This window comes from Lepidochelys kempii, chromosome 10 (genome assembly GCF_965140285.1).
Source record: "Lepidochelys kempii isolate rLepKem1 chromosome 10, rLepKem1.hap1, whole genome shotgun sequence".
In the NCBI taxonomy this organism is placed as follows: Eukaryota; Metazoa; Chordata; order Testudines; family Cheloniidae; genus Lepidochelys; species Lepidochelys kempii.
In genome coordinates, this window is record NC_136389.1 from 66,861,452 (window position 1) to 66,887,350 (window position 25,899).

Sequence of the window (25,899 nt, forward strand, 5' to 3'; positions counted from 1 at the left end):
CTACCAGTAGGTGCAGAAATAAGAATCTGGATTTGTCTAACTCATAGTTCCCTCTCTGCTCGAACCTGCACTATCCTTGAAGAACTGTCTGTGTGACTGCCCTTTGGCTTTCTCCAAATTCTAAACTTAGCTGCCTCTTCCTTTGCAGTCAGAGATTGCCGCTGTGCTCCACTGTAAATCAACTTTTCTAATTACTGGTTGTGGTGTCTGAACAGTAGCAATTTGTTACGTGGGCCCTGGCAGCCTCCCACAGAATGTGATAAAGGAGGAAGGAGTGAGATCTAAGCAGATGCTTATCAGAAAGCCAGTGACGGTGCCACCATTGAGAATTGGCATGAAATGTATAATTATCCTGTCTTGGGGAATGTTTTACTTTAGTTATGGGGCCGTACGGATGCCTTTCTCTGAAAATACATGTGAGCAGCAGTTGTAATGTTCCTTCCCACGACAGGATCTCATTAACTACGGTTAAGCCCCTGTGAGGTTTGTAGACAAAGGGCTAAAACACCAAAAGAACCATACAAGGAAATTGTGGCTGCCAAAAAGATAGGCTCTTCTGACAAAATCTAAGCTCCTGTATTAAGTTTAATCAAATGCTCAGTGTAAACTGTTCTACCTTTGCCCTGGCCAGACAAACTGCAGCAGCAAAGGTGAGAATGAAAACGATCTAGCTACCCAGGTCCATCTACTGCTGTCCATCTGAGCACCCTTCCCACCCAGCTCTATTTATCTAGAGCAAAAATGTCAAACCTGGGTCCCTAAAATTAGGCTCCTAGGCCAACATTTTCAAAGGTGAGTAGTGATGTTGGGTGTCTAACCTGAAACACCTCAAAAGATGCTGATTTGCAGAGGGTGGGTCCTTAACAAGGCCCATGTGGCTCTCTAATTGTAACATCCTAAATCCCTAGGTGCGTTTTGAAAAATGTGCCCTCAATCCGTATTTAAGTCTCCTCTAGCCTGTTTATTTTGCACTTGCATAAAATTAAACGTGTGTTTTCGGGGTTTGTCGCATCCGGGCCTGAGGAACCTAGACCAAGGGCCCGTTTCTCAAAGGGCTGCGTATGCAGTTCCCCTGGAAGTTAATCACAGCTGTGTGTGGTCAGCACCTTTGAAAAATTTCCGGCGGCACTCAAGTTTAGAAATCTTGGCGGCGGTGCAGGCATTTACAGTGATTTACAGCTAACCCGAACACAACCCCGAGAAGCTGCACTTTTTAAAGTCACCACAGTGTGTAAAACGAACAAAAACAGCTCCCCACACACCCGGGATCACGGCTAACGCGCCAACCCAAACAGCGCCCCGCACGCGGCCTCGGCCCTGGGGGGCTTTAGGGACCAAATTCCCACGGGCCCTAGCGCTCCGGCAGGCAACAGGCTGCTGCGGGGGGGTTCACAAAAGACGTTCCCCACCCCCCTCCCGAGGGCCAGTCGCGGCTTGGCGGACCAGGCTGTTGCAGGCAGGGGTGGGGAATGGGTCACGCCCCGAGTCAAGGCTCTCTCGCATCCCCCCTCCCCGCCCCGGGAGCGGCCGCGTGCGGCTCCCGCCTGGGCTCCGCCGCTGCTGGGGGGCGGCTGCCGGGCGAGCGCGCGAGGCCCGGCGGCGGGAAGCCGGAAGTCGCTGCAGCGCGCGGCGCCTTTGCAACCGGCCGCGCGTGCAGGAGCGAGCGGAGCCGGCCCCCGTAAGGGCCCCCGCGGCCTCCTCGCCCCCGCGTCTCCCCCACCGGCGGCGGTGACGGGGCGGCGGCAGCAGGGACGGGCTCCGGCCCGGCCGCGCTCTGGATCCGCGGGGCTGCGCGTCTCCGCCCCGGCACGGGAGCCACCCCCCCCGCCCCCGCGGAGCGCCCGTGGCGGTGGCTCCGGACCCCCCCCCCGCTCCCCGGGTGCCAGGCCGCGCTGCAGCTCAGTCCTGGGCCTCCCGCTCTGCGCAGCTCCACAAAGGCCTCGCCTCTGCCCCTGGCCACGAGGGGAGGCCTCGGGCCCCAGGCTCCCGCAGACCCGAGGCCAGGCGGGATCGAGGTACGGGAGGGACCGGCCGGGGGGCTGCCCCGGAGATCGACACCGACGGGGGCGAAAGCGTGGCCCCACCTCTGCGCAGGGGGGTATTTTTGGCCTCGCATGTGCTGGGCGTTAGGTCGCTGGTATTTTATCCGCTGGAGAGCAGCTGCCCCCTTCGCTGGGTGAGCTCGGAGGCCGCCGGCCGGCTGGCTGGAGGAGCCGCCTGGCCCTTGCAGCTCGGCCCTGGCGTAACGGAGCCTTCTCGCCTTGGGGGGCGGCCATGTGAGCGGGCTGGGGCGGCCTGGCCCTCCCGTGGCTGCGCGCCGTTCAGTAGCGTGGTTCTAGCTGGTGTTGTGCTCGCAGAGGTCAGGGCAGTATTGCTTAATGTGGGCCCTTGAAACGGTTAATTTGACGGTGTAGACAGTTGCTAGGGAGGCGGGAAATCTACCTGGATCGTGGTAGTTCTGTGTGTAGCTTTCACGGGGTCTTGTCTTATTTTTAAAATTTTTTTTTGTCCATGCTCTTAGTTTCACAGTGACACTCAGGCCTTGTCTTCACTGGGGTTTTCTTCCCTAGAATTTACCGTCAGTGGACACTGGACGTAGTATAAAGGTGGGCGCTCTGGTACAGCAGCTCACAATCCTGGAGGCCCCCTGGACTGCGACTCCTGGAAAGACCAGCATGGAATCTCAGCTGAAAAGTGCTGAGTGAAAGTGTGAATAAGTGTTCCTGTTTGAGCCAGTCTTTGTAATCTGCAGCCAGACACTGTCTTGAGTTAGGGTTTGAATGAAGTCATGCACGCAACCAGAAGGTCCAGAAATGTGTGGGTGTTCTTTGTTGTTGTTTTTTTAGATTTTGAAATAAGCAATGAAAAGACTGGGCTCTGCTTCACCACAAGTCTGATGATGGCAGTGTATGGCTATCTAGCATGCATAGGTGCATCTATATTCTAATATGTAGTTCTGTTTGTCCTATTAAAGGCGCATATTTAAGAAATTGTGTGTTCCGGCCAAAGAGTATAATTTTGAGAAGTGCCTAAGTGACTTAGGTGCCTAATTCGTATTTTCAGATGTCACTTGGGAGCCTGAGTCCCACTGACTTTCAGTAAGACTTATGCTCCTAAATCACAGAAAATGTTACCTTATGTCACAACAGCATCTGTCTTAACTCTGCAGAGGTGGCGTAATCTCTTGTTCCAGGTGATTGCCTATCCATAACAAAAACGTGTAGGATTTATCAGGCATGGAGTGGGTTTAATTATGGGGGTAGTCTCAGCAACCTGGGCATAAACTGATCATAGGAAACATTTTGTGCTAATTTTACTAGAAAATTAATAGGGCAGCAAGGCACATAGAGGATCATCCCAGTAATTACTGTCTTATCCTGGTACAGGGAAAAATAAACTTGGTCAGGATTTTTTTTTTTAAACTCTTCTTTCTATCAAAAACCAACAAAATGTGTATGTTTTCCTTAAGCATGACTGAAACTGGCTAGAAATAAAATGACCTTAAAGATAGTGATGACAAGAAGCAGCCTTGAATCTTCTGCCGAGCAACTTCTGTCACCTGGGGAAGGTCCACAGGAAAGTAATAGCAGGCGCACAGCAACACAGTAAAAATTGTGGGCTCTCTTCATTTTTCCCAGGCAGAAGTGAATTATGGGCAGATTAGAGGAAGGAAGAGGCATGGGCGGGGCCTGCACCTCAACAATTCTGCACCTTGCAAAGTCACAGAGGGACCATTGAAGGAGGAGCTCAACTGAGAGATGGACCAGCCCCCCAGCTATAGAATAAGGGTGGTGCAAACCATCTCATTCTGTCCCTTCCAGCACAGGGATGAATATGCCTCTTTTGAACTTATCCACCCATCTCACTCTGCTAGCAAAACTAATCCCTGTATGAGCTACAGAAATAAATGCAGTTTTGCAAGTCGGTCTACCACCATAAAAGAGCTTGAAAAAGAACCACGCTTTGTAAGTCAAATTAATTTTGCTTAAAGGTTTGGCCTTTTAATAGCAATAAAACTGCATTCATCTTGAGACAGATGGTGACTGCTGCTCAGTCTCTAGCACCCTCTTGTGTGGTAAAGAGGCTGTGTGTGATTGTGTGATTGTTAAGTTTGCTGTATAGTAAGACTTAGAATACCTTCTTATTTGTAACTGTCTGTCTTTATGGTATACATTCATTCTAGGCGCATCAATTGATGCGATCTGCCCATATGACTTGTAGACACGCTGGAGAAATCCCTTCTGTCACTTCAATGTCTCTGCATTGCTTCCAACAGTGGCTGCACTGGGCCCCTTGCCAGCTAGTATAGAAGCTTCTCTGACCTCACTGTTTTCTCAAATTGGAAAGGTAAGTGCTGCAGGAGCCAATTATTCTTCATAATGTCTATTGGGTTCTTGCTGTTGGGGGTGCATTGGTCCAGAAAAGCACTCATAAAGACCGAAGCAATGTCAAGGGGACGCTCAGACTGGCTTGGTGTCCATGCAGCCATCACTGCACCGTCTCAGGTGTTACAGTTCACACTAAGTTCACGCTTGTGTCCACACAGGCTTTTGTGAAACTCTCATGCTATAGGACTAGCTCCATTCCAGCTCCACTTGTGGTAGCAATGCAGTGCACTAGTAAAAACCGGCCAGTGGAGGTTTAACCACCATAACCATGGCTATAACTCCTACAGCATGTGTTGGTGATGCAGTAGGGAAAACACCTGAGCCCTGTATACACTCCTTCTAGCACCAGTGGAGCTACGCTAGTGTTAATTCAACTGTAAGAGGGCAAAAACTTCTGTGTAGACGGGGCCTTTCCAATGACCGTGAAACCAGTTCAGTGAAATTTATGTGGTCAGCTGTTAGTGGGATGCAGACTATGGGTTAAATCTGAATATTAAATAAGAGTTTGTTCCATTACTATGGTGCCTTCTGCACAGTTTATGTCTGTTTTAATATATCTCTCCAAAGCATAATACTGTAATATGGTTATCAGAGGTAAATATTATTGATCAAGTGAGTATAAAAATGCCTATGGGCTTCAAACCTATTGATTCTTTTATAGAAAAAAGGAGGGTTAAGCAGCAGCTCCCAAGGGGAGTGTGGAAGGCAAGTGAGTTATGGCGCTGGCCTCTGATGCAGGAGAGCTGGATTCAATTCCTGGATTTGCTCTGAGGAGTTTTACTGATGTTCACTGGGAGGACTAAGAAAGTAGAGCCAGTGAAGTCATGTTGACTCTACTGATACTATCCTCCTAAATCAAATGGTAGAAGAACAGGGCCTGTCTCGGAGATGGAGTCAGGACCTACTTAAGCTACCAACAGTGACTGTTCACTTTATTTTGGAAATTCTTATGGCAGTTAAAGCGATGCTGCCAAGTAAAACATCAAGTATTGTAAAGAAAGTGCCCTTGTGTGTGTCTGTAAGAACTAATTATCTTGTTAAAACAGAAGGAATTTTAAAATTCCATTTACCTTTCACCAGTGGCATTGTGTTTTAAGCCTGTCACATTACACGTTGTTAAATTTACACTATTGGCCTTTTGTATGTTGTGTAACCTGGATTTGTTTGCTTGTAGCATTCTAGAGCCCTTTAATCCAGGCTCCTCGTCTGACTGGATGGTGACAGAAATGGGATGGAAAAAAGATTGTTAACCAGTTGCAAGCTGTAATTGTTTCCTTAGTAGCCTTGGTTAGTGACTGTCTCTTGGATTTGAGATTCGTGCTGCGTGTCCACAAAATGCAGTCTTTTAAAACAGCATCATTTGATGCCCTCAAGCGACATTGTGTACTGGTGCTTTGAATTAGCAGTGGACAATTCAGATGAAATAGCAACAGTTACTGTAGATTGACTGGCACTAAATATTTGGTACCATTGGTAACAAAAATACCTAGCGCCTTAACCCTGGTCTACACGGGGGGGTTGATCTAAGTTAGGCAACTTCAGCTATGTGAATACCGTAGCTGAAGTCGACATACTTAGATCGACTTACCGTGGTGTCTCCACTACCCTGAGTCGACTGCAGCCGCTCCCTGTTGACTCTGCCTGCGCCTCTCGCGGCACTGGAGTACAGGAGTCAACGGGAGAAGCGCTCGGGGGGGTCGATTTATCATGTCTAGATGGGTAGTGAAGACATACTCTTAGTGTGCTCAATCAGGGAGGAAGGAGACTCTTGCAGTTAAGGCACTGTTCTGAGATTCGTGAGATCTGGAGTTAATCCCCTGCTCTGCCATAGACTCCCTGTATGACCCTGGGTAACTTATTTATCATTATTATTTGTATTATTGTAATGCCTAGGACCTCTGTGTATCTCGGTTTTCCCATCTGCAAAGTGGTGTTGGTCTTACCTTACCATGGAGGGTAGTGTGGGGGTAAATTTGTTAATATGTGTGAAGTACTCAAATATTACAATGATGAGGAGGTGCTATTAAAAAAAAAATTGAGCCACTTCAGGGGATAGATTTTTAGAAAAGAGATCCCCCTCCATCTGTTGGTTATAAATATGCTTTCTCAGTAACCTAATCCCATATTGTTGATCACATCCTTGTCATTCTAGAGTAATAGAGTAAAATATCCCTGTGAAGAACTGTGAAGAGAAATCTAAAAAGTAAAATTATTTTGACATTCTCTAAATTCCTAACACAAATTTAGTCCAAATACCGACCCAGAGAGTCATGTGCTCAACAGAGCATTTATTGCATTTAAAGCGAGAATGAATCCAGCCTGCTCTTTAGCAATTACGGGAAGCTTGTAATCTAGTCAATTAAAGAATAAAGGAGTAGCTTTGGGTATTATCCCTGTTTCTCAGCCTCCTGCCAGGGTTTGTGGCCTTACTGTCATTTTCCTGCTCATCAAAATGGGTTTTTTCCTTCCCTCTTGCTCTGCAGAGACCCCCTCATGAACCAAAAGGGGAAGCTAACTGAGTATACAGTGACACTTCCTAGCCATAAAGGGCCACAGTCAGTGTTGTCCTACAGTCTTTTGCAGCTGCTATGCTTGCCCAAAGGGGCTGTACCTCTTGCCCCTGGTAAACAGCACCAGCACAGGAGCCTTTGGGCTTCCCTGGAAGAAGTTCCCAGTCCAGGGACATTCTGGGGTGGATCTGGGGCAGGTCAGAGGTGGGAAGAGCTGGGGTGGATGTACACGCTGGCAATTCCTTCCTGCTATATTACCGGGAATACAAGTTAGGGTAGCCTTTGGGGTTGAGCTTAGCCTATGCGGGGGGCTGCACCATCTCCTAAACAGGAAGGGCACAAACCACCGTCCTTCAGTGCTGCACTTGTGTGAGGATGAATTTGGTTTTGTGCTGTCAAATGCACAAAGTAAATTGAGGCTATAAAGAAAATACCGACGTAGCTCAGGAGATATTAGCCTTGGGTGGTGATGTAAGAGAAGTGAGCAAGCCGTTTTCAGAGAGAAGCACGGCTTGTTTTAAATTTGCTGGTGTTCTTTTACATTGGCTATTCTGACAGTGAGCCAAACTTTCATTAGCCAGTCCAGAGGGGAGAATTGGTTTTGCTTTATTCAAATAATCTTCCTGCCCAAAGGAATGGTTCGGGCACTTAAATCAATAAGTAAGCAAATGTTCTAACAGTACCATTCTTCTACCAAATAAACCTGAATGGCAGTGTTATTAGTCTTCTGTGGGACTGCCATGGTTAACAAGTAAAAACCCATTCTAGCTCCAGTGGGAACCTCATCCATTATTTTCAAATGCAGGTTTCAGTCTGTAGGGGGGCGGGCCCTCATTATCTTGTGTAAAGATGCACTGAACTGTCTCTTCTGCAGCGAGCACATGTGCAAAAACTCTGGGCTGGTGAAACTTCCTAGAGCTCAATAGATCTTGTAATGGAAATGGTGTCTTAAATACAGAGGGACGTGTTTAAAGATTACTCATAGTGACAGCTGGTTTTAAAAAACTCAGGTTGCTTCTGCCTCTTCTTCTGCTTTATAAATATTTAAGCAAGCAACAAGCTTTGGATTCCTGAGAAAGATGCTTGGGCTACAGCCACCCGCTGACGTTTTTATTAAGCAAAACTCAGCAAGTTCATCTCCTCTGTTGTTGGTAACCTGGTAGCTAATTGCTGTGTATTTGTTCTTTTTTAGATGTTTCTGTGGCTGTCTTTGCCAGTCGTGTGCCATCCCCTATAGTGAACACAGAATCTTATTGTGCTCAGCATCCAATTCAATAGTAAACCAGCAGGCTTGCTCCATCCTGCAGAGTCATAAAGCAAGCAACACAATGACCTAGGTACTGTTCTTCCCCAGGCCCCCATTGCCAGAGCAATCTGAGCCCCTCACAAAGATGAATCCTGGGGAGGTAGGGAAGTGTTATGGACTCTGATGACTGCTTACCAGCTGGAATATGTTCTGGGCCAGGTTCTTGATTGCTGTGGACTAAAGAATACACGGATGGTGCAAGAAAGTAGATCTGGATGAAAGACTCCTTAGGATGTAAAGCTGTTAGTGGTGAGTGGCATCATTCGAGCCTAGGACAAGGAGAACACCTGTGTCTGGATGGAAGCCAGCAGTCATTTAGAAGGCCTATTTTGGGAAAGCTTCTCCTTCTGCCTTAAGTGACATGGTTAATGCTGCCTCCTTAGGAGGTTATTCAGTCATCTTAATACGTCTCGTATGTTGTCTTTTGTTTTGTTTTTTTCTCCTTCCAGATTTTGATTAGTTTTTCCTTCAACATGGGAGAAGATGTCTGATTGTGGAGGACTCTTAAATTTGGCGGATAGGAGCATAACAAGGTCCAATGGCTGGAAGTTGAAGCTGGACAAATTCAAACTGGAAGTGACACACTTTTTTAAGTGAGGGTAATTAGCTATTAGAACAACTTTCCAAGGGATGTGATGGAGACCCCATCACTTGAAGTCTTTAAATCAAGATTTAAGAGACAGATTCTCAGCTGGTGTAAATTATTATAGCTCTGAAATCAATGGAACTAAGACAGTTTGCACCAGCTAAGAATCTGGACCTGGATGTCTTTCTAAAATATGTGCTCTTGGCCAACCGCAAATTATTTGGCTTAATGCCAGAATTACTAGGTGAAATTCTCCAGCCGTGTTATACAGGAAATCAGATGATCACAATGGTCCCTTCTGACCTTAGAATCTGTGGGTTGTTGCTAGGATAAACGCTAAAAGGTGGTACTGTGCCTTGATAGATTAGTATTACCAGACATCTTCAGAGAGGAGCTAGCAGCAGTCATTGCCTTCATCTTAAATTGTCAGCACCCATCTGAATTGTTTCTCTAACTCCTGTAATGCTGGTATCTGGTTTTTCAAGGTGTATATTTATTCCTATGGAATGTGTATTTTACAGACTTGTTTCATTCTTGGAGCATTCTCTGGTATGTAAAGCTGTACCAATTATTTTGTAATATGAATACTAAATAAATCTGCATTACTGCATCTCAGCTAATTATTCTTGATTTAATGTAAATAGCTTTGATGCACTTGTGAAGCTACCTAAAGCTGGAATCCCTCCAGGTCTTACAGCTGGATAGAAAGCACACTTTAAGGTACTGGAAGGCCTGATGTTATTCCGAAGTGAAGTCCAAACAAATAAATTGCAACTGAAATCAAATGTTGGGTCAGAGTATTTCAAACCTGGGTTGGGGAGCCCTCACACAAAGGGCACAACATCAAAGACAAGCTCCTCGATTCTATTCCCCCTTGCTGCAGTTGTGAGGTGTGTAAGTAAGAATAGATTTGTGAGTGGCAGTACAGTTGGCATCTAAGGATGAGTGTGGCTAGGTAGCGCATGCTAAAAATGATGCCTGCGGCTTTTATTTGCAGGCAGCATAGTGCCATGAAGTGCTAGTCTGCAGTTTTGCTGAAAAACTGAATGAGAAGCATGGGCATTTTGTAAAATGTTTAATGACTGAGCGTATAATGCATGGTTGATTATTTCACAAGGCCTCAGTTAGAGGCAAAAGCTGCCGATTCACTTGAGAGTGAGACATATTTGATTATCTTGTTTCATAGACTTCATGCAGCTGCAAAATACTTGACTTTAAGATTAGCTTTATGGTATTTGTGTAAATTATGAGCATGTTTGGCTTCATCTGACAACTGTGTGGTGATTAACCCCATTGCTTTTCTGGTCATCTTTGTACAGCTCTTTCCTAGCTCTTTGTTAAACATAAACGAGAATAGAAATCACTTGCTTTTGTGTAAGAAACAATCGTCAAAAGATACTGGAGTTCCTTGTGCATAAAAACAATGCAGACTGCCATCCTCACTCTGGGTACCTCTGCATTTTAGCTGGTAGGTGTGCATGCATAGATGTAGCAGGGGTAACACGGATGGTGCCTCAGGCTAGCCACCTCATGACATACCCAGAGTGTCTGGGTGGGTGTGTACTTGAGTGTCAAGCCTGAGTCACCGCCTGTGCTCCCCCAGCTATCCTGCTATGTTTTAGTGAGTTAGCATGGATATAGCTACACGAGTAGGGGGTCAAAGCTCAGCTCATGCGATCACCTCTAGAAAGGTCAAGGAAGGTAAATCTCCATGCCTGTTTAGAGATAGCTGACAATGGAGCTAAGTGTGATGGCTCTTGTGATCTGAATTTTTCTCCACTAAGAACAGGGCTGACCCTACTGACTAACTTCCCATTGACCAACTGCTTGTCATTATTAGCTTGGGCTGGATTCAGACCAGTGCCTTTAAAAGGAAGAGACTTCCGTTTCCCAGGATCTCAATCCCTGGAGCTATTTCCTCTCTTTCTGTGAACAATCACAAGCTTATAAGGGTATGTCTACACTACAGGTGGGACTGAGCTCCCAGCTCAGGTAGAAATATTCCTGCTACCTAGACCTGAGAGCATGAGCTCCAGCCCAAGCCACAGTGTCCACACTGCTATTTTTAGTGTGCTAGCAGGAGCCTGTCCTCCTCCAGTGAGTGAGAAACTTTCTGAGCTTATGAAGCCTCTGAATGACATAGGACAGATATCGCGGTCTGCAGGCTTGATTCTGCAAGCCTTCAGCTGATGGTGCCTTCCATAGGAGTTCTGCATGCAGTATTGGGCCTTTAATTATTCGCTGAAGCATAAACAGTATGTACATAAAAGGGTGAAAATGATTGTGATATAAGGCTTTTGTCAGTTTGTTACGCACAGATGTGCCATGCTCAGCAGCTGCCACTCAAGCCATAGATCATAAAAGAGTAATAGATGTGGGCATCGCAATGCCATTACATATCCTTAGGAACCCAGGCTTTTCTAAAGCAAAACAGGGGTGCACGTAATGCTGGAAGTGACTGTTGAATGTATAAAGGTGCTGTGCAATATCCAGATTAAAAAAAGACAGTTTCCAGTTGTCGTAGTCCAGCAGAATGCCAATCCTCTTGGGGGGAATTGTAATCCTAATGTCTGGCGTTGTCCCACTGTGCAAAAATTCATACTTGTGCCTGCAAATTAAAATAGGAAGAAATGAACAATTGTCTGCACCCTGCCCCTTGTAGAGGGAAGCTGCTTCCCACAGTGTATGTACAGCCCTGCCTCACCCACAATGTACAGACAGCCCTGCACCACCATCCCATTCTGCCCACAGGATAGCTGTGGGCGGCCCCACCCCACAATGTATGGACCGTCCCTCCTTGCACACTGTGGGTAGAGCAGGGCTGTACATACACTATGTACAGACTGTCTCACCCCACCCACAGCATGAACAGTCTCTTTAAAATTGCAGACCTATATAGTTATCCGCTGCAATCTTACAATCTTTACACAGGCCCAAATTCTCCCCATCTGGGAAAAATCAAGGTGGGGGCTATGACCTCTGATGTTTTTCCCCCATCCCTACTAAATGCGCAGGGGTTTGGCCTCAAATGAGCGGCTGACCTGAGGTGCAATAGGCATGTGTACAACTTCAGAAGCCGCCCCCTCCATACAGGAGTTATGCGGTACCAGCTACTTTTCCTTCCAGCTGCACAGTAGAATCCACTAGAAGTTAATCTTGCTTAGAGCAGCTTTATCCCCTGCTCAGCTCTGCAGTTGGATAGCTGCAGGCTCTGGCAAGGAGCATGGTCTAAAGAACCACTGTTGTGCTACTCCACCCTCTCTAGATCCAGCCCTATTATCCCCAGATCCCAAGTCCTGTAGAAGGTGCTCCAGGGATGTAGATGATGCTGAACTATGTTCCCTGCTCCTTTGGGGGTACTGATATTGCTCGCTCCTGTTAGCAGATGGAGGAATTTTGCCCACTGAGCAAAGATTGTCTAATTTAGTGGAGGGGTTGATGGCATCCAAAGTAACTAGCTCTGGTTGTAAAGCTGTATTTTCTAAATTGCATCTCTGGCCACTTGTCCCAAAAGAACTCCTAATTTAACCAGAATGGTGCTGCTGAGAAAACCCACTCAGTTCTAGCTGTGCATATTCATTTACTAGATGATGATCTCTTTAAGTCATGACTCCTGAGATACAACTAAAAATCACAAGCAAATGGTGTTCTGATTTCAGTGCTTACTGAGTCAGGTGTTTGTAACGAAGTCAGACCTTTTCTCCTCCATTAAGTCACATTCAAATAAAGGAGACTTCCTTTAACAGCTGCTCAGACACTTGTATATCAGACCCCCAGTGCAGAGCGCTGCACCCAGAAACACAGGCCTTTTAACTGTCGAGATTGAGAGCACGCAGCCTTTGTTCCTGTGGGAGTACTTTGGAGTGAAATGGGAACTGTTTTTCAGTAGCAGCAGTGAAGTGATGCAGCATTTCAGAAGGGACAGCTTCTTCTCTCACCACCCGCTCCTCCCAGCCCATTCTCGAAGGCAGCCTGCTTTCCCTAAGTGTTCCCAGAAGCAGGGCCTGGAAGTGACTTAGAAAGAGCCTTGCCCATGTCAGTTTATCTTCCCACCCCCTAAAGTCTTTATTCATGAGATTCCTCCAGAGTCACTAACTGCACGTATTAGCCACATTTAGCAGGGAAATCAAACTAGCCTCCTTACAGGAGCAGAAGAGGTAATTTGGTAGGTCTGGCCTAAGAGCGAGCAGCAGCCCTTTCTGTGTGAGAGGTGCTCGCCTAGCTGGGGTCCAAATCAAGCTTCTTGTTCCATTGAATGGTGGTGAGCACGGGGACTCCCTCAGCAGTGGTGCCCTGGGCGAGGTACGCAGGGGGAATGCCTCAGGGAGTGCTCTTTACGCTTGCTGCAGACCAGTGCAGTGTGCTGCATCTCCCACCTGCTCATCGGGAAGCAAAGGTCTTGGGGATGATTTATGGAACCTGTTTATGACTTATGAATTCTGGTTGCTATGGCAAAGTTAAGTTTCAGAGTAACAGCCGTGTTAGTCTGTATTCGCAAAAAGAAAAGGAGTACTTGTGGCACCTTAGAGACTAACCAATTTATTTGAGCATAAGCTTTCGTGAGCTACAGCTCACTTCATCGGATGCATACTGTGGGAAGTGTAGAAGATCTTTTTATATACACACAAAGCATGAAAAAATACCTCCTCCCACCCCACTCTCCTGCTGCTAATAGCTTATCTAAAGTGATCACTCTCCTTACAATGTGTATGATAATCAAGGTGGGCCATTTCCAGCACAAATCCAGGGTTTAACAAGAACGTTGGGGGGGGGGGGGGGGGTAGGAAAAAACAAGGGGAAATAGGTTACCTTGCATAATGGACACAAATCAGATGTCAAGAATTAGAACATTCATAAACCAGTCAGAGAACACTTCAATCTCTCTGGTCATGCGATTACAGACATGAAAGTTGTGATATTATAACAAAAAAACTTCAAATCCAGACTCCAGCAAGAAACTGTTGATTGGAATTCATTTGCAAATTTGATACAATTAACTTAGGCTTGAATAGAGACTGGGAGTGGCTAAGTCATTATGCAAGGTAACCTATTTTCCCTTGTTTTTTCCTCCCCCCCCCCCCCAAGTTCTTGTTAAACCCTGGATTTGTGCTGGAAATGGCCCACCTTGATTATCATACACATTGTAAGGAGAGTGATCACTTTAGATAAGCTATTAGCAGCTGGAGAGTGGGGTGGGAGGAGGTATTTTTTCATGCTTTGTGTGTATATAAAAAGATCTTCTACACTTTCCATGGTATGCATCCGATGAAGTGAGCTGTAGCTCACGAAAGCTTGTGCTCAAATAAATTGGTTAGTCTCTAAGGTGCCACAAGTACTCCTTTTCTTATGGCAAAGTTGTTGTTGTGAAAACTGCTGTATCATGAATGCCCCTCTGTTGCTGTGTATCCACCACTGGCTGGCAGGGTTGTGTCATGTGTCCACCAGATCAGAGGCAATGATGGGTCATTAGAACACAGCTACCGTCCAGTCAGGATGAAGCAACATGGGGCACTGGATTTGCTAAGGAGGTTGCCTGGAGCTGGCAGATGCTTCATCCCCTTGGCTGAAGTGAGTGGGGGAGTAGAGAGAGTTGAAATTCCCCAAGCAGCACAAATTGAGAGAGAGAGAGAGGTCCCAAAGCAGGAGGTGATAGAAGGTCTTGCTGGGGGAAGACTCAGAGAGACACACACAGGAAGTTTAGGGGCAGGAGAGGGGAAGGGGACAGACTGGCCAGTCGGAATAGGCAAGCTGGGGGTAGAAAGCTCTATGTTTTGGAGTCCAAGCCATGCACTGCAACAGAAGAACCCTGGATGGCCCCAGCCCAAAGAATGCTCTGGACTGGTGAGTAAAATGAGGCAGGGAAATGTGCGTAAATTTTATTATTTTTGTATAGATCTGCCTGTTTCTCATGCTATTAAGGAGCAAAAGTGCATGGATTCCTGTGCAAAGAGTCTGTTTATTATATGCTATGCCTGTCATGTGCTGCCTTGAAGAAGAGGTAAACCAGAAAGCTTACACCTTCAGGTGGATTCTGGGAGAGTCTGTGTTTACTCTATGGGGTGAGGATGTGTCTGGGATGGATTCCATGGTTGCAACTCTCATGAGGACGTGCTAGATAGAGGATCTCCACCCTGAGAGCATGCCTAGGGACCTCAAGAAATGGACAGTGCCTGGGCTCTGCTGAGACTCCAGAGGCTTTGAATACATGGGGAGCTAGCGGCTGGATCCCCTTACAGCAGTTTGGTGAGTGGCCCAAAGGAGGCACTAGACTACAGCTGTCACAGCCTCCTTGGAGCCATGTTATACCACTGGAAGTGCTACCCAGGCAATGGTCCTTGTGCTCAGGAGCACTACCACTGGAAGTGCTACCCAGGCAATGGTCCTTGTGCTCAGGAGCACTCTGGGTTCTCTCTGGGTCCTGATCTGCAGGCTTAGCTGAGGAGCAGGAAAGACACCTTGCATCTAGTTATGTCCATTAAGTGCCTCTGGAGGGAAGGCGGGGAAAACGAATCAAATAAATTTTGTACTTCCGGGTTTAGCCAAATACCTGCATCATTTACAGTTTAAATGGGATCCGTCACCTGGGCTCTTTCCAGTTGGGGTTTGAATAACCTAAAAGGGGGTCTGTGACGAACTTTTACAGCACAGGTTTTGTTTGGATTTAAATGTGGGATGGCCCACTTCGTGGAGAGGTGGCTGCTGATGACTAGAACCATTAAGCAGCTTAAAAGACCTTTGTATAAAGTTTCCAAAATATTGTTCCATTACTGGTTCACAGAGCCAAAGATGGAAATTCACAACCACACTGTTCAAGGGCTGGCTTAGGCTTCTTTTAATCTGCCCATCACTGGATGCCACATACAACTTTCTTAGCTATGGCTCCTGAAGGATCTGGAATGATGCAGCCTAGAGTGTTTACCTTGCTGGTGTAACAATATGTCTCATGCACCAGGAGGAGCTGTTTGCCCCCAGGTATCCGTGTCTGTGAGTATTTTCAAAAGCCACGCCAACTCTGTATTCCATATTTTCATCAACTTTCACCTCCCAGTAATGTTTCCCTTGGAATGGTATCATGCTTCCCAGGATAGCGATACATCTGGGGAAGGAAAATTGGAGCATGTGGTTTTATATGCATACTATTTAAAATGCTTAACTCTTCCGCACAAATATTAAATATTTACAAATAAAAGTGGATCCAACTGACTTGTCAACAAAGAGGGTTAGCTCCTCAGCGAGCATAAACCGATACAGCTCTCCTGAAGTCAGTGGAACTATTCCAGTTTACACCAGCTGAGGATCTGGCGCAGAGAATACAAAGGAAGTATTTACTCATCCTATTAAACCTTTAACATTTCATTAGATGTATGTCTATGTGTTTTATAGCATACAATAAAAGTGTATGCCAAAATCTTACAGGAAGAGAGAGAACAGCAGCATATATTTTTTGGTTGTAGGCCAAATAGTAATTTGCTAGAAACAGAGACCCAAGATACAGGTTGCACACACCGTTGTTTTACCAGAGTGAACATGATGGAGTTTAACATGCCATAACTAAAAGGCCAGATAAATCAGGCTCGTGTGAGAGACTGTTTTAGCAATAAGCTTCAGTTTCTGTTCACTGTGCATTCATTTCCAGGAGCGCATACAGCAAGCAGCATCGAGCCAGACAAATGTGCTTTCGTGGGGTCTTGATCTTGCACTCATTGAAGTCAATACCAAAACTCCCTTTGACTGTAGTGGTGCAGGATCAGGCTTTATAAGAGCCACAGTTCCATCAGGGTGTTTTTTAGCTAAAAATTCCACAGGCTGGTTATTGTAGTAAAGGTAAAATCCACAGAAACCCAGGGTCTAATCCTCTAGTATGGCACAGCCACGTTGTGCCACACTGCCAGCAGAATCAAGTCCGACATCTGCTTAACTGGCCCAGAGCAGTCATGATCTGCTTGTAGTCTGGAAGCAAGATTGGGACCCTTCCAATATAATCCTTGCTGTCAGTGTAGCAGGGAAAAGGGGACGTGGCCAAGCTAACCCTTAGCTACAAATGTGTATTTCTTCCCATGCAGCCAGGGCTTTACTGTTACCTTCCAGTTCTCTCTCTCACTCTCACACACACACACTCACTCTAGAAGTAATGGGGCTATTTAATTAATAGGATAAGACTCAGTAAGAGTCAGAGTGACAGACTCTAACCCCATATTTGTATGCAGAGCAGAATGGGTGTCAAAACTGCCTCTGAATTTGTTCCCTCTTAAACTTGTCTTTATATCTCATTGGCCCATGGGGCCTCTACACAGAGGCCCCGTTAATTTGTTTAGTGCCTTTAGCAATGTGTATTTTACTTAAACTTCTCAACTACACTTAATCAAGGGCAGTGAGTCCTGAAGGGCTAGCCAACTGTATTCAGTCTTCCCCTGGAAAGATCAATGTTGTAGCCCACTTCATGTCAATGTCACAGAGCAGAGCTAGTGATAAATCACACAAATAAGTTTTAATTGCGGATTTGGAGGCTGGGCTTTTATTTTATGGAAGTACATTACAAAGGCAAAGGGCTTAGCTGGCAAAAGTACAGAACTCAGCTGCTTCTAGGCATGATTAAAATCCCGGCATGCTGGGAGCTTAATGAATGAAGAGGGGCATAAGCCGTGAGAGAGATTCCTAGGCCATGCAACACCTAAGCAGCAACTACTTAAAGTAGTTCTCTAGTTCATTAGAAGCTCAAGTAAATGCCTCAAGACCAGAGAAAGACTGTTGAAATTTGACTTCAGATAAGTATTCTTGCTCCTGCATTTTGTATGAGTTTGGGAGTGGGGGAGGGGAGAAGGGGAGGACATGCCAGAAAAGGTGTGCAAGCACCTGGGAACAACATATTACCATGGTAATTCAGGTTGAGAAGCCAGCATGGCAAGCCCGTCTGATGTAGAGGGTTAGGACATGCGTTATTTGGTTTCAGATTACATAAACTTTCAGAAAAAAGTTTGCTGCGTAATTTCCTTACAGCATTTGTATTAGTGATTTTGGCACAGGCGCCATTTCCAGTTCCTGGCATAATAAAGGGTTTAGAGAGTTCACAGCAGCTTCCAAAACTCAGTCTCAGAGTTCAGAATTATTAATGTGCGAGAGCCAGCTGTTTATGTGCAGCATAAAAGAGCCCCTTGGATGATGTCTGAACTCGCATTCAGAATCATCAGATTGACTTTAATGGAGAGAATCTTCTAGCTCCTAGCATAATGACAGGTGTCAGAGTAGCAGCCGTGTTAGTCTGTATCCGCAAAAAGAACAGGGGTACTTGTGGCACCTTAGAGACTAACCAATTTATTTGAGCATAAGCTTTCATGGGCTACAGCCCACTTCATCGGATACATAGAAGCCCTCTACACCAACATTCCACACAAAATTGGACTACAGGCTATCAGGAACAGTATCCCCGATAATGTCATGGCAAACCTGGTGGCTCACCTTTGTGACTTTGTCCTCCCCCACAACTATTTCACATTTGGAGACAAAATATACCTTCAAGTCAGCGGCACTGCTACAGGTACCCACATAGTCCCACAGTATGCCAACATTTTTATGGCTAACTTAGAACACACTTCCTCAGCTCCCGTCCCCTAATACCTCTACTCTACTTGTGCTACGTTGATGACATCATCATCATCTGGACCCATGGAAAAGAAGCCCTTGAGGAATTCCACTATGATTTCAACAATTTCCATCCCACCATCAATCTCAGCCTAGACCAATCCACACAAGCAGTCCATTTCCTGGACACTACTGTGCTAATAAGCGATGGTCACATAAACACCACCCTATACCAGAAACCTACTGACCGCTATATTTACCTACATGCCTCCAGCTTCCATCCAGGACACACCACACGGTCCATTGTCTACAGCCAAGCTCTAAGATACAACCACAAATGCTCCAATCCCTCAGACAGAGACAAACACCTACAAGATCTCTATCAAGCATTCTTACAACTACAATACCCACCTGCTGAAGTGAAGAAACAGATTGACAGAGCCAGGAGAGTAGCCAGAAGTCACCTAGTACAGGACAGGCCCAACAAAGAAAATAACAGAACGCCACTAGCTGTCACCTTCAGCCCCCAACTAAAACCTCTCCAGCGCATCATCAAAGATCTATAAGCTATCCTGAAAAATGATCCCTCACTCTCACAGATGTTCTCACTTACAGACAGCCCCCCAACCTGAAGCAAATACTCAACAAAACTCAATACAACAAAAACACTAACCCAGGAACCTATCCTTGCAAAAAAGCCCAATGCCAACTCTGTCCACATATTTATTCAAGTGACACCATCATAGGACCTAATCACATTAGCCACGCCATCAGGGGCTCTACCAATGTGATATATGCCATTGTGAGCCAGCAATGCCCCTCTGCCATGTACATTGGCCAAACCGGACAGTCTCTACGCAAAAGAATAAATGGACCCAAACCTGACATCAGGAATCATAACATTCAAAAACCGGTAGGAGAACACTTCAACCTCTCTGGTCAGTCAGTCAGTAACAGACTTAAAGGTGGCAATTTTGCAACAGAAAAGCTTCAAAAACAGACTCCAACGAGAAACTGCTGAGCTTGAATTAATATGCAAACTAGATACCATTAACTTGGGTTTGAATAGAGACTGGGAGTGGCTGGGTCATTACACATATTGAATCTATTTCCCCATGTTAAGTATCCTCACACCTTCTTGTCAACTGTCTAAATGGGCCATCTTGATGATCACTACAAAAGTTTTTTTTTTCTCCTGATAATAGCTCATCTTAATTAATTAACCTCTTTCAGTTGGTATGGCTACTTCCACCTTTTCATGTTCTCTGTATGTGTGTATATATATATAAGTAGCCATACCAACTGAAAGAGGCTAATTAATTAAGATGAGCTATTATCAGGAGAGAAAAAAAACTCTCTCTTCTTACTATATGTTCCATTCTATGCATCCGATGAAGTGGGCTGTAGCCCACAAAAGCTTATGCTCTAATAAATTTGTTAGTCGCTAAGGTGCCATAAGTACTCCTGTTCTTTTTTCTAGCTCCTAGTTCCTTTACCATTGTGCCATCTAGTTACACACTCATCTATGGGCAAAAAGACCTGATATTTTCCATAAAAGGGCTAAGTTTTGTGCTTCCACCCCCAGTACTAATGCAGTGTCCAAACTGCTTCTGTGATATTTACCTGACAGTTCCTGGAAATGGACTCTGTATGGCTGTACCAAATGCATGCTTCACATGGGCAATGGTGGGTTGGTTCTTTTAAATATAAAAAGGCCTAATTTTTGGCTCGAAATCAAAACACTGAGGTCCAAATTCTCTGGGCTAACTACTGTTCTGCACATGGGAGGAGGGTGCTAGGATGGGGGGGCCCTCACATATGCACAGGCACATGGGAATTCCCATACTGGACCAGACCAGTGATTCTTATAGTCTAATATCTTGCCTCTGAGAGTGGCCAGTGACACATCTTTCAGATTTGGCCTAGCACTCCGGACTCCTGATTGGGCTGAGTTGAAATGCTAAGACTAATGTCATTTAAATGAATGCCTCTAGATTCCAGTTTTTAAAAATGAATCTCAGAATTATTAATAAAAATAGATATTTTGGGCTGTAGTTTAAGCAAGAGGGGAACAATTGGAGCCTGAATCCCATTTTCAGAAGTACTTAGGCCCCGATCTTCAAATATATTTAGGTGGTCAACTCGACTGAAACCAAGGGAGACAGGCACCTAACTCCTATTGAAAAAAAAACAACAAGGAGTCCTTGTGGGACAGTATGGGGAAATTAATTTTTGTAATGACTCATCCCTCTACTGCTACTCACACCTTCTTGTCAACTGTTTGAAATGGGCCACCCTCATTACCACTACAAAATGATTTTTCCTCCTGTGGTATTCTTCTATTAATTGAATTGTCTCGTTAGCACTGACCCTGTACTTGGTAAGGCAACTCCCATCTTTTCATGTACTGTGTATATATGCCTGCTACTGTATTTTCCACTCCATACATCTGATGAAGTGGGTTTTAGCCCACGAAAGCTTATGCCCAAATACATTTGTTAGTCTCTAAGGTGCCACAAGGACTCCTCGTTGTTTTTTGCTGATACAGACTAACACAGCTACCACTCTGAACCCTAACTCCAGTTGAAAATTCCTAATCTGCTTAAGCACATTTGTCAGTCCCTCTGGGCACCTATCTTCATCTGTGGGTGCCTAAATACCTTTGTAAATCTGGCCCTTAGGCTACTAAATTGCACAAATTTTCAATGAATCTTAGGTTCCTAAGGACCAGATTTTAAAATATATTTAGGCACCTAAAGATGTTGAAATCAGTGGGAGTTAGACACCTCTGCACTTTTGAAAATTCTACTAGGGGCACCTCTGTATCTTTAGGCAACTTAATACCTTTAAAAATCTGGCCCTAATGCATCTGAATACCTGTGAGGATCTGGGCCTTAGTACCTAAGTCAGTGTTGAAAATGAGATTTAGGCTCCTATGTCAATTGGGCATTTTTGAAAATTTTAGGCATAGTTAATCATTAGTAAGAAGCAGGTTAGGTGTTTTCCTTTCAATAGCAACAGATAAAAACAGCCCCAAATATCACTATCCATGAAAAGCAAGAATGAGGACTCATAGACACATCCCTGTGTTCCATTACGTGAGAGGTGGCATTGCCATGGCAACTTTGGCAGTGTTTAGTAATAGGGGAGGGAGGAAGGGAACTCCCACTACCTCTTGAAGCCTATGAAGTGTGCAAATGTTGGATCACTGTATTCAAAAAAAATCTAGTAATTATGCTAATTTTCAAATCCCACTGCTGCCGGATTAAGAGCGTATGATTTTGAGTAGTTTCTGTGACATTCATCTTTGGGCTTTGGGCTCTGTGCAGAATTAAAAGGGAAATGAGTTTCAAGGCAAGAGATCAGTCTCGGTGCGCAAGTGTCATGCAATGAGAAGGATGATATAATTTATATAACACAAGCTGAAGCAATCACAGAGGAAATTCTAATGATGCTACAAAATGAACAACAAGCAAAAAAATGTGAAGTTCAATAACAACGTCCCTCTGAATGGCTGGGGCAGAGAAACAGAGCCTGGAAGCCGTTTAAAGGAGTTCTGCTCTGAAAAGGGACTAAGTCCAAAAATTCGGGCTTTTTGAGAATGTCTGAGGGTCAGAGTCTCAGTTCCCAAGCTATGCTCAGCCCATGCATGGTGTAGAGGCAAAGGTGGCTTGACACTACCTGTCTCCCCTATTCTGGGCGTGCTGGAGAGCTAACACTGAAGTGAGTTTAAAACAATTTTGTTTTTGATTTTGTGTTTCACAGGCAAGTCCATAAAATCGAAACAAACATTTATTTCATGTTGAATCAATAATGACATTTTTTGAAATGTTCAGCAAATCGAAAAATCAGAAGAAATTGCCTTTCGGGTTGAATGAAATATTTTGTTTTGACAAAATCTTGTTAAAGATTTTTTTTTAAACTTTGACCATTTGTAACCGTTGTTATTGTTTTTTAAATATAACTAAAGGAGATTTTAAACTCAAAGTTGTTTCTAACTGAAAAAAATCAGTGTTTTGTTTTGAAAATATCTAAACTAAATGGTTTCATTTGTATTTACTGTGACAATTCTGTGCAATCCACATTAATTTACTAGATGCTTCAGTGTTGCTGAATCTGCATTTTATACTTGAAAAAAAGTTGTGTGATAAGTTTCACCCACCACTGGCTCTTATTCACCACGTTCCAAAGTGACTAGTGATTTTGGTGGCCCAATTTGAAATGCCATAAAGGGACCTAATTTTCAAAGAGCAAGTGCTCAGCACTGAAAAATCTGGCCCCTCTAAGGTGCCTTGCGTTTGGAACCCAAAAATGGAGGCATCTATTGGCACTTTTGAAAAATGAGACCACTATATATTATATACACAGCGCTAAAAGAGCAACATGCAGCCCTGAGGCTTTCATTTGGCATGGTAGAGGTTAATCTGTGCCTAATTTGAACATAAAAAGGGATATCAAGTCAGTAAACCCTTTGAAGAGAATTTAAAATGATTGCAAGTAAACAGAAACAACCAGCTATGAAAAAAGTACATCTACTGTGAGTGCTAAATTCTTACATGTACCTTGTAAAACCGTTATCACGGAAGGGCAAATCACATTCCAGGTTTTCTATTTCACTGCAAGCAATTGTTAATCCATCTTCTAGAACAGACAGCAAAGGATGGGCAGTGTCCTCATTAAGATAAAAGTAAGTGCCTACAAGAGAGCAGAATGGTTGTAATTTATTTGTCTCAACACCTAGAAATTGCATTAAGTAACATATACATAAACTAGCACCAGGCTAGAGAGCAGTGTCTGGATCCAGGTTAGGGTTAATTAGGGAACTGGAAATGGGTCAGAGGCTGATCTTGTGAGTTTCCTCCATTACGGGCCAAAAGCTTATCAACACATCTCTGTCCACAGCCACCCTGATACCGAAAACAGGCCTCATCTGGCCTAGGACTGAAAGCCAGGATTTGGGTTGAGAACCGAGTATTAAGATGTTACACCCTCTCAGAAATACAGTGGAGTGGGTTTTGCAGTTCCAGTTTTGGCTCATCTCCATCATAATCCAAAAGGTATTTTTTAAAAATATTGACTTGGGAAAGAGGTTTAAATTATTCACCTTAGTATGGCCTCAATCCTCAACTGCTACCTGTAAGTGCTGGTTGCAGAAATTGCAGTGGAGCCATTTGAAACTCCCCAGTTCAGGGTCTTTTCGGCCCCTAATGTAGGATTGCTCCAAACTAGTCCTCACTGAGTATGGCCCCAATGGATCAGTGTGCCAGCAGGGGATCACCAGAGCACAATGCATTTGCTGTCCTATTTCTGGGAATCTGGAGCTAGACGGTGCACTGGACCACCTAGGAATTCCCCTATGCAAGGAGAATCTCCTGCTGGGGAGATCCACAAACAGCACAGAGAGGCCCAAGCAGGGCTCAGAAATTCACAGTAGGGTCAAGAACTTTTTGCATTAGAATCTTACTGTAGGTAGCAGGTAAGACCTGCTGGGTCACTGCCACTGCACAGATGACACACTAACAAAACTGAGCAAATCTGAAGCTGCCCATCCAGCAGAAACAAAAGGATGCTTTTCTGTATTTATTTTAATGCTGTTATAACCAGCAGAGAAAGAGAGAAACATGGGGCCCAGTTCATTTTTGCAGTGCAGCTACTGTACATTGGTTCCACTGGTGTGAAGTGGCTATCCAGCAATGGTAGGTGCTTCCCGAGGAACTCCTACCTGCGGGGGGAGGGAGGGGAAAGGAGGTTCACTGGCAATTGCGGAGAAGGCTTAGCTGGCTGCAGGAACACTCAGGGCAAGGGGTATGCCAGGATATTTTAGGGAGTATGGAGGGATGGTGAAGGCTGCTGAGCTCCAGTTACTCCTAACTACCACCATGGCACCTAGAGTTTGTAGTAGGGTTGCCAGTTTTGGTTGGACATTTTCCTGGAGGTTTTATCACTTGACATAATCTTTAATTAAAGATTAATCTTTAATTCCTGGAGACTCCAGGACAATGCCTAGTTTATAGGCAACTGGATGTAAGTTAGAGCAGTCCTCAGGCTGCTTTAACCTGATCAGGGGCCAAAGCAGCTTTTGGCCAGCCCAGCAAAGGGGAAGCGCATAAGTAGCATAAAACAACCTTTGTCCCTGTCTCCCATGAGCCAGCCCCTAATCCTGGCATTGGTGCAGCAGGGATGCTTTGTGTCCAAGGCATGCTGGAGAAGAGCAACATGTGTTGCAGGGGTAATAATGAAAGTGTTTGTTTCATCCCTAGCAAAAGCACTTTCTGATGATAACCTTGGGAATCCATTTTCACTGCTAATGACATTGCTAGCATTCCAATTTTGTGTTTCCAGTTTCCAGTAATATCAGGAGTTTGCATAATGTAGACTTTGTGAAGATAAATCTCTTGGCACTAATCCCAAGAGAAATCAGCATAATCAAAATGCAGTTACTTCAATGCATATACAATACAAGCAACAGCATGGCAATTATTGGTATGTGTTACTGAAAGCAAACACGCAGCGCAAACAGACGTCAAGCCTAGATTGATTTATAGAGGTTGAAATGCCACACACTTGAAAATAACATGATTACGATTGTGGAGTAAAGGGAACCAGACCACATAATCATCCTCATGGCCAATAATAGAAATTCTGTGCAGGAGGGATTTGCGTAACTATTATGAAAAGTGCTGATTGACTGATTCTTCCGTAATTCCCAGAAGTGCCATTTTTATGAGGCAGTAACTTTAGGCGTGAAGTAAAATTACCAACTAGCCCTCCTGGTTTGTCTGCATGTCAACATTTGACATGGTGTAGGTTCATGGATAGTTGGGCAATACCCAGGGTCACTGGGTTGATCTAGTCTCTCAGCAGCATTTTAAAACCTCCGTAATTTTAAAGCAACAAATATAATCCACAAACATCATTTTGAAATGTAGAGTTAAAATGATATGTTTACTATTACAAGAAGTTCAGTTCACAAGAATTACCAGAAGTGTAACTAGCCGCAAGAGATTTAGGGCCTGATCCATAGCCTGTTGAAATCAGTGGCAATCTTTCCATTGATTTCAGTGGGCTTTGGATCAGGCTCTTAAAGCTAATTAGAGATTTATCACAGCACCTGTGGTGTGGATAGAGCCAGGTTCACTTCTCTCACTGGGACCACCCATGTTTACAGCTCTTACAGAGATAATATAACTTTGTCCTGGCTCCAGCTGAATTAGAGCTTCACAATTAGGAATTCCAACAATAGATCTGTAGAAAATAAATAAATGGAAAATTATAAGATGCAAAATAAAGGTAAATTCTTTTGAAGCTATTTTCCAAAAAATACAATTAAATGGTTAGCTTCTCTTTAAACCTAGAACCATTTATTTTACTCTTTCCAGCATAGCTGCTACCCAAGTGAATATAGGAGGGGGAAATGCCTGTTTATTCAGATTTTAAAATTACTGCACTTCACCCACATTCTAATCCCTTGTAAATTCACTTTGCATAGACATTTGTGCAATCAACTTTACCAACGTCACAGAAAGTGAC

General features: G+C 44.6%; 1 protein-coding gene, 1 long non-coding RNA gene and 1 other non-coding gene across 4 annotated transcripts in view; 2 read left to right on the forward strand and 1 right to left on the reverse strand.

The window, feature by feature from the left end:
* The first annotated feature begins 1,270 nt into the window (after positions 1-1,270).
* Positions 1,271-9,614, forward strand: LOC140894986 (uncharacterized). Of its 2 annotated transcripts, XR_013636437.1 has the most exons (4): positions 1,277-3,965; positions 4,184-4,347; positions 8,091-8,797; positions 9,435-9,614. It is a non-coding gene; the product is annotated as an uncharacterized LOC140894986 (long non-coding RNA). The 2 variants fall into 2 exon arrangements; XR_013636436.1 differs by lacking the exon at positions 9,435-9,614 and having other exon boundaries at positions 1,271-3,965; positions 5,050-8,688.
* On the forward strand, positions 5,180-5,310 carry LOC140895217 (small Cajal body-specific RNA 15). The gene has a single exon (XR_012154152.1).
* Positions 9,615-11,022: 1,408 nt separating the features above from the next.
* FSD2 (fibronectin type III and SPRY domain containing 2) overlaps positions 11,023-25,899 on the reverse strand; it is a 37,618-nt gene continuing 22,741 nt past the window's right edge. Inside the window, exons 10-13 of the mRNA XM_073304654.2 lie at positions 25,481-25,614; positions 22,932-23,064; positions 15,710-15,886; positions 11,023-11,398 (exon numbers count right to left, since the gene is read on the reverse strand). Of these exons, the coding sequence (XP_073160755.2) occupies positions 11,146-11,398; positions 15,710-15,886; positions 22,932-23,064; positions 25,481-25,614 (697 nt within the window). The 3' untranslated portion in view covers positions 11,023-11,145. The remainder of the gene's footprint in view (positions 11,399-15,709; positions 15,887-22,931; positions 23,065-25,480; positions 25,615-25,899) is intronic.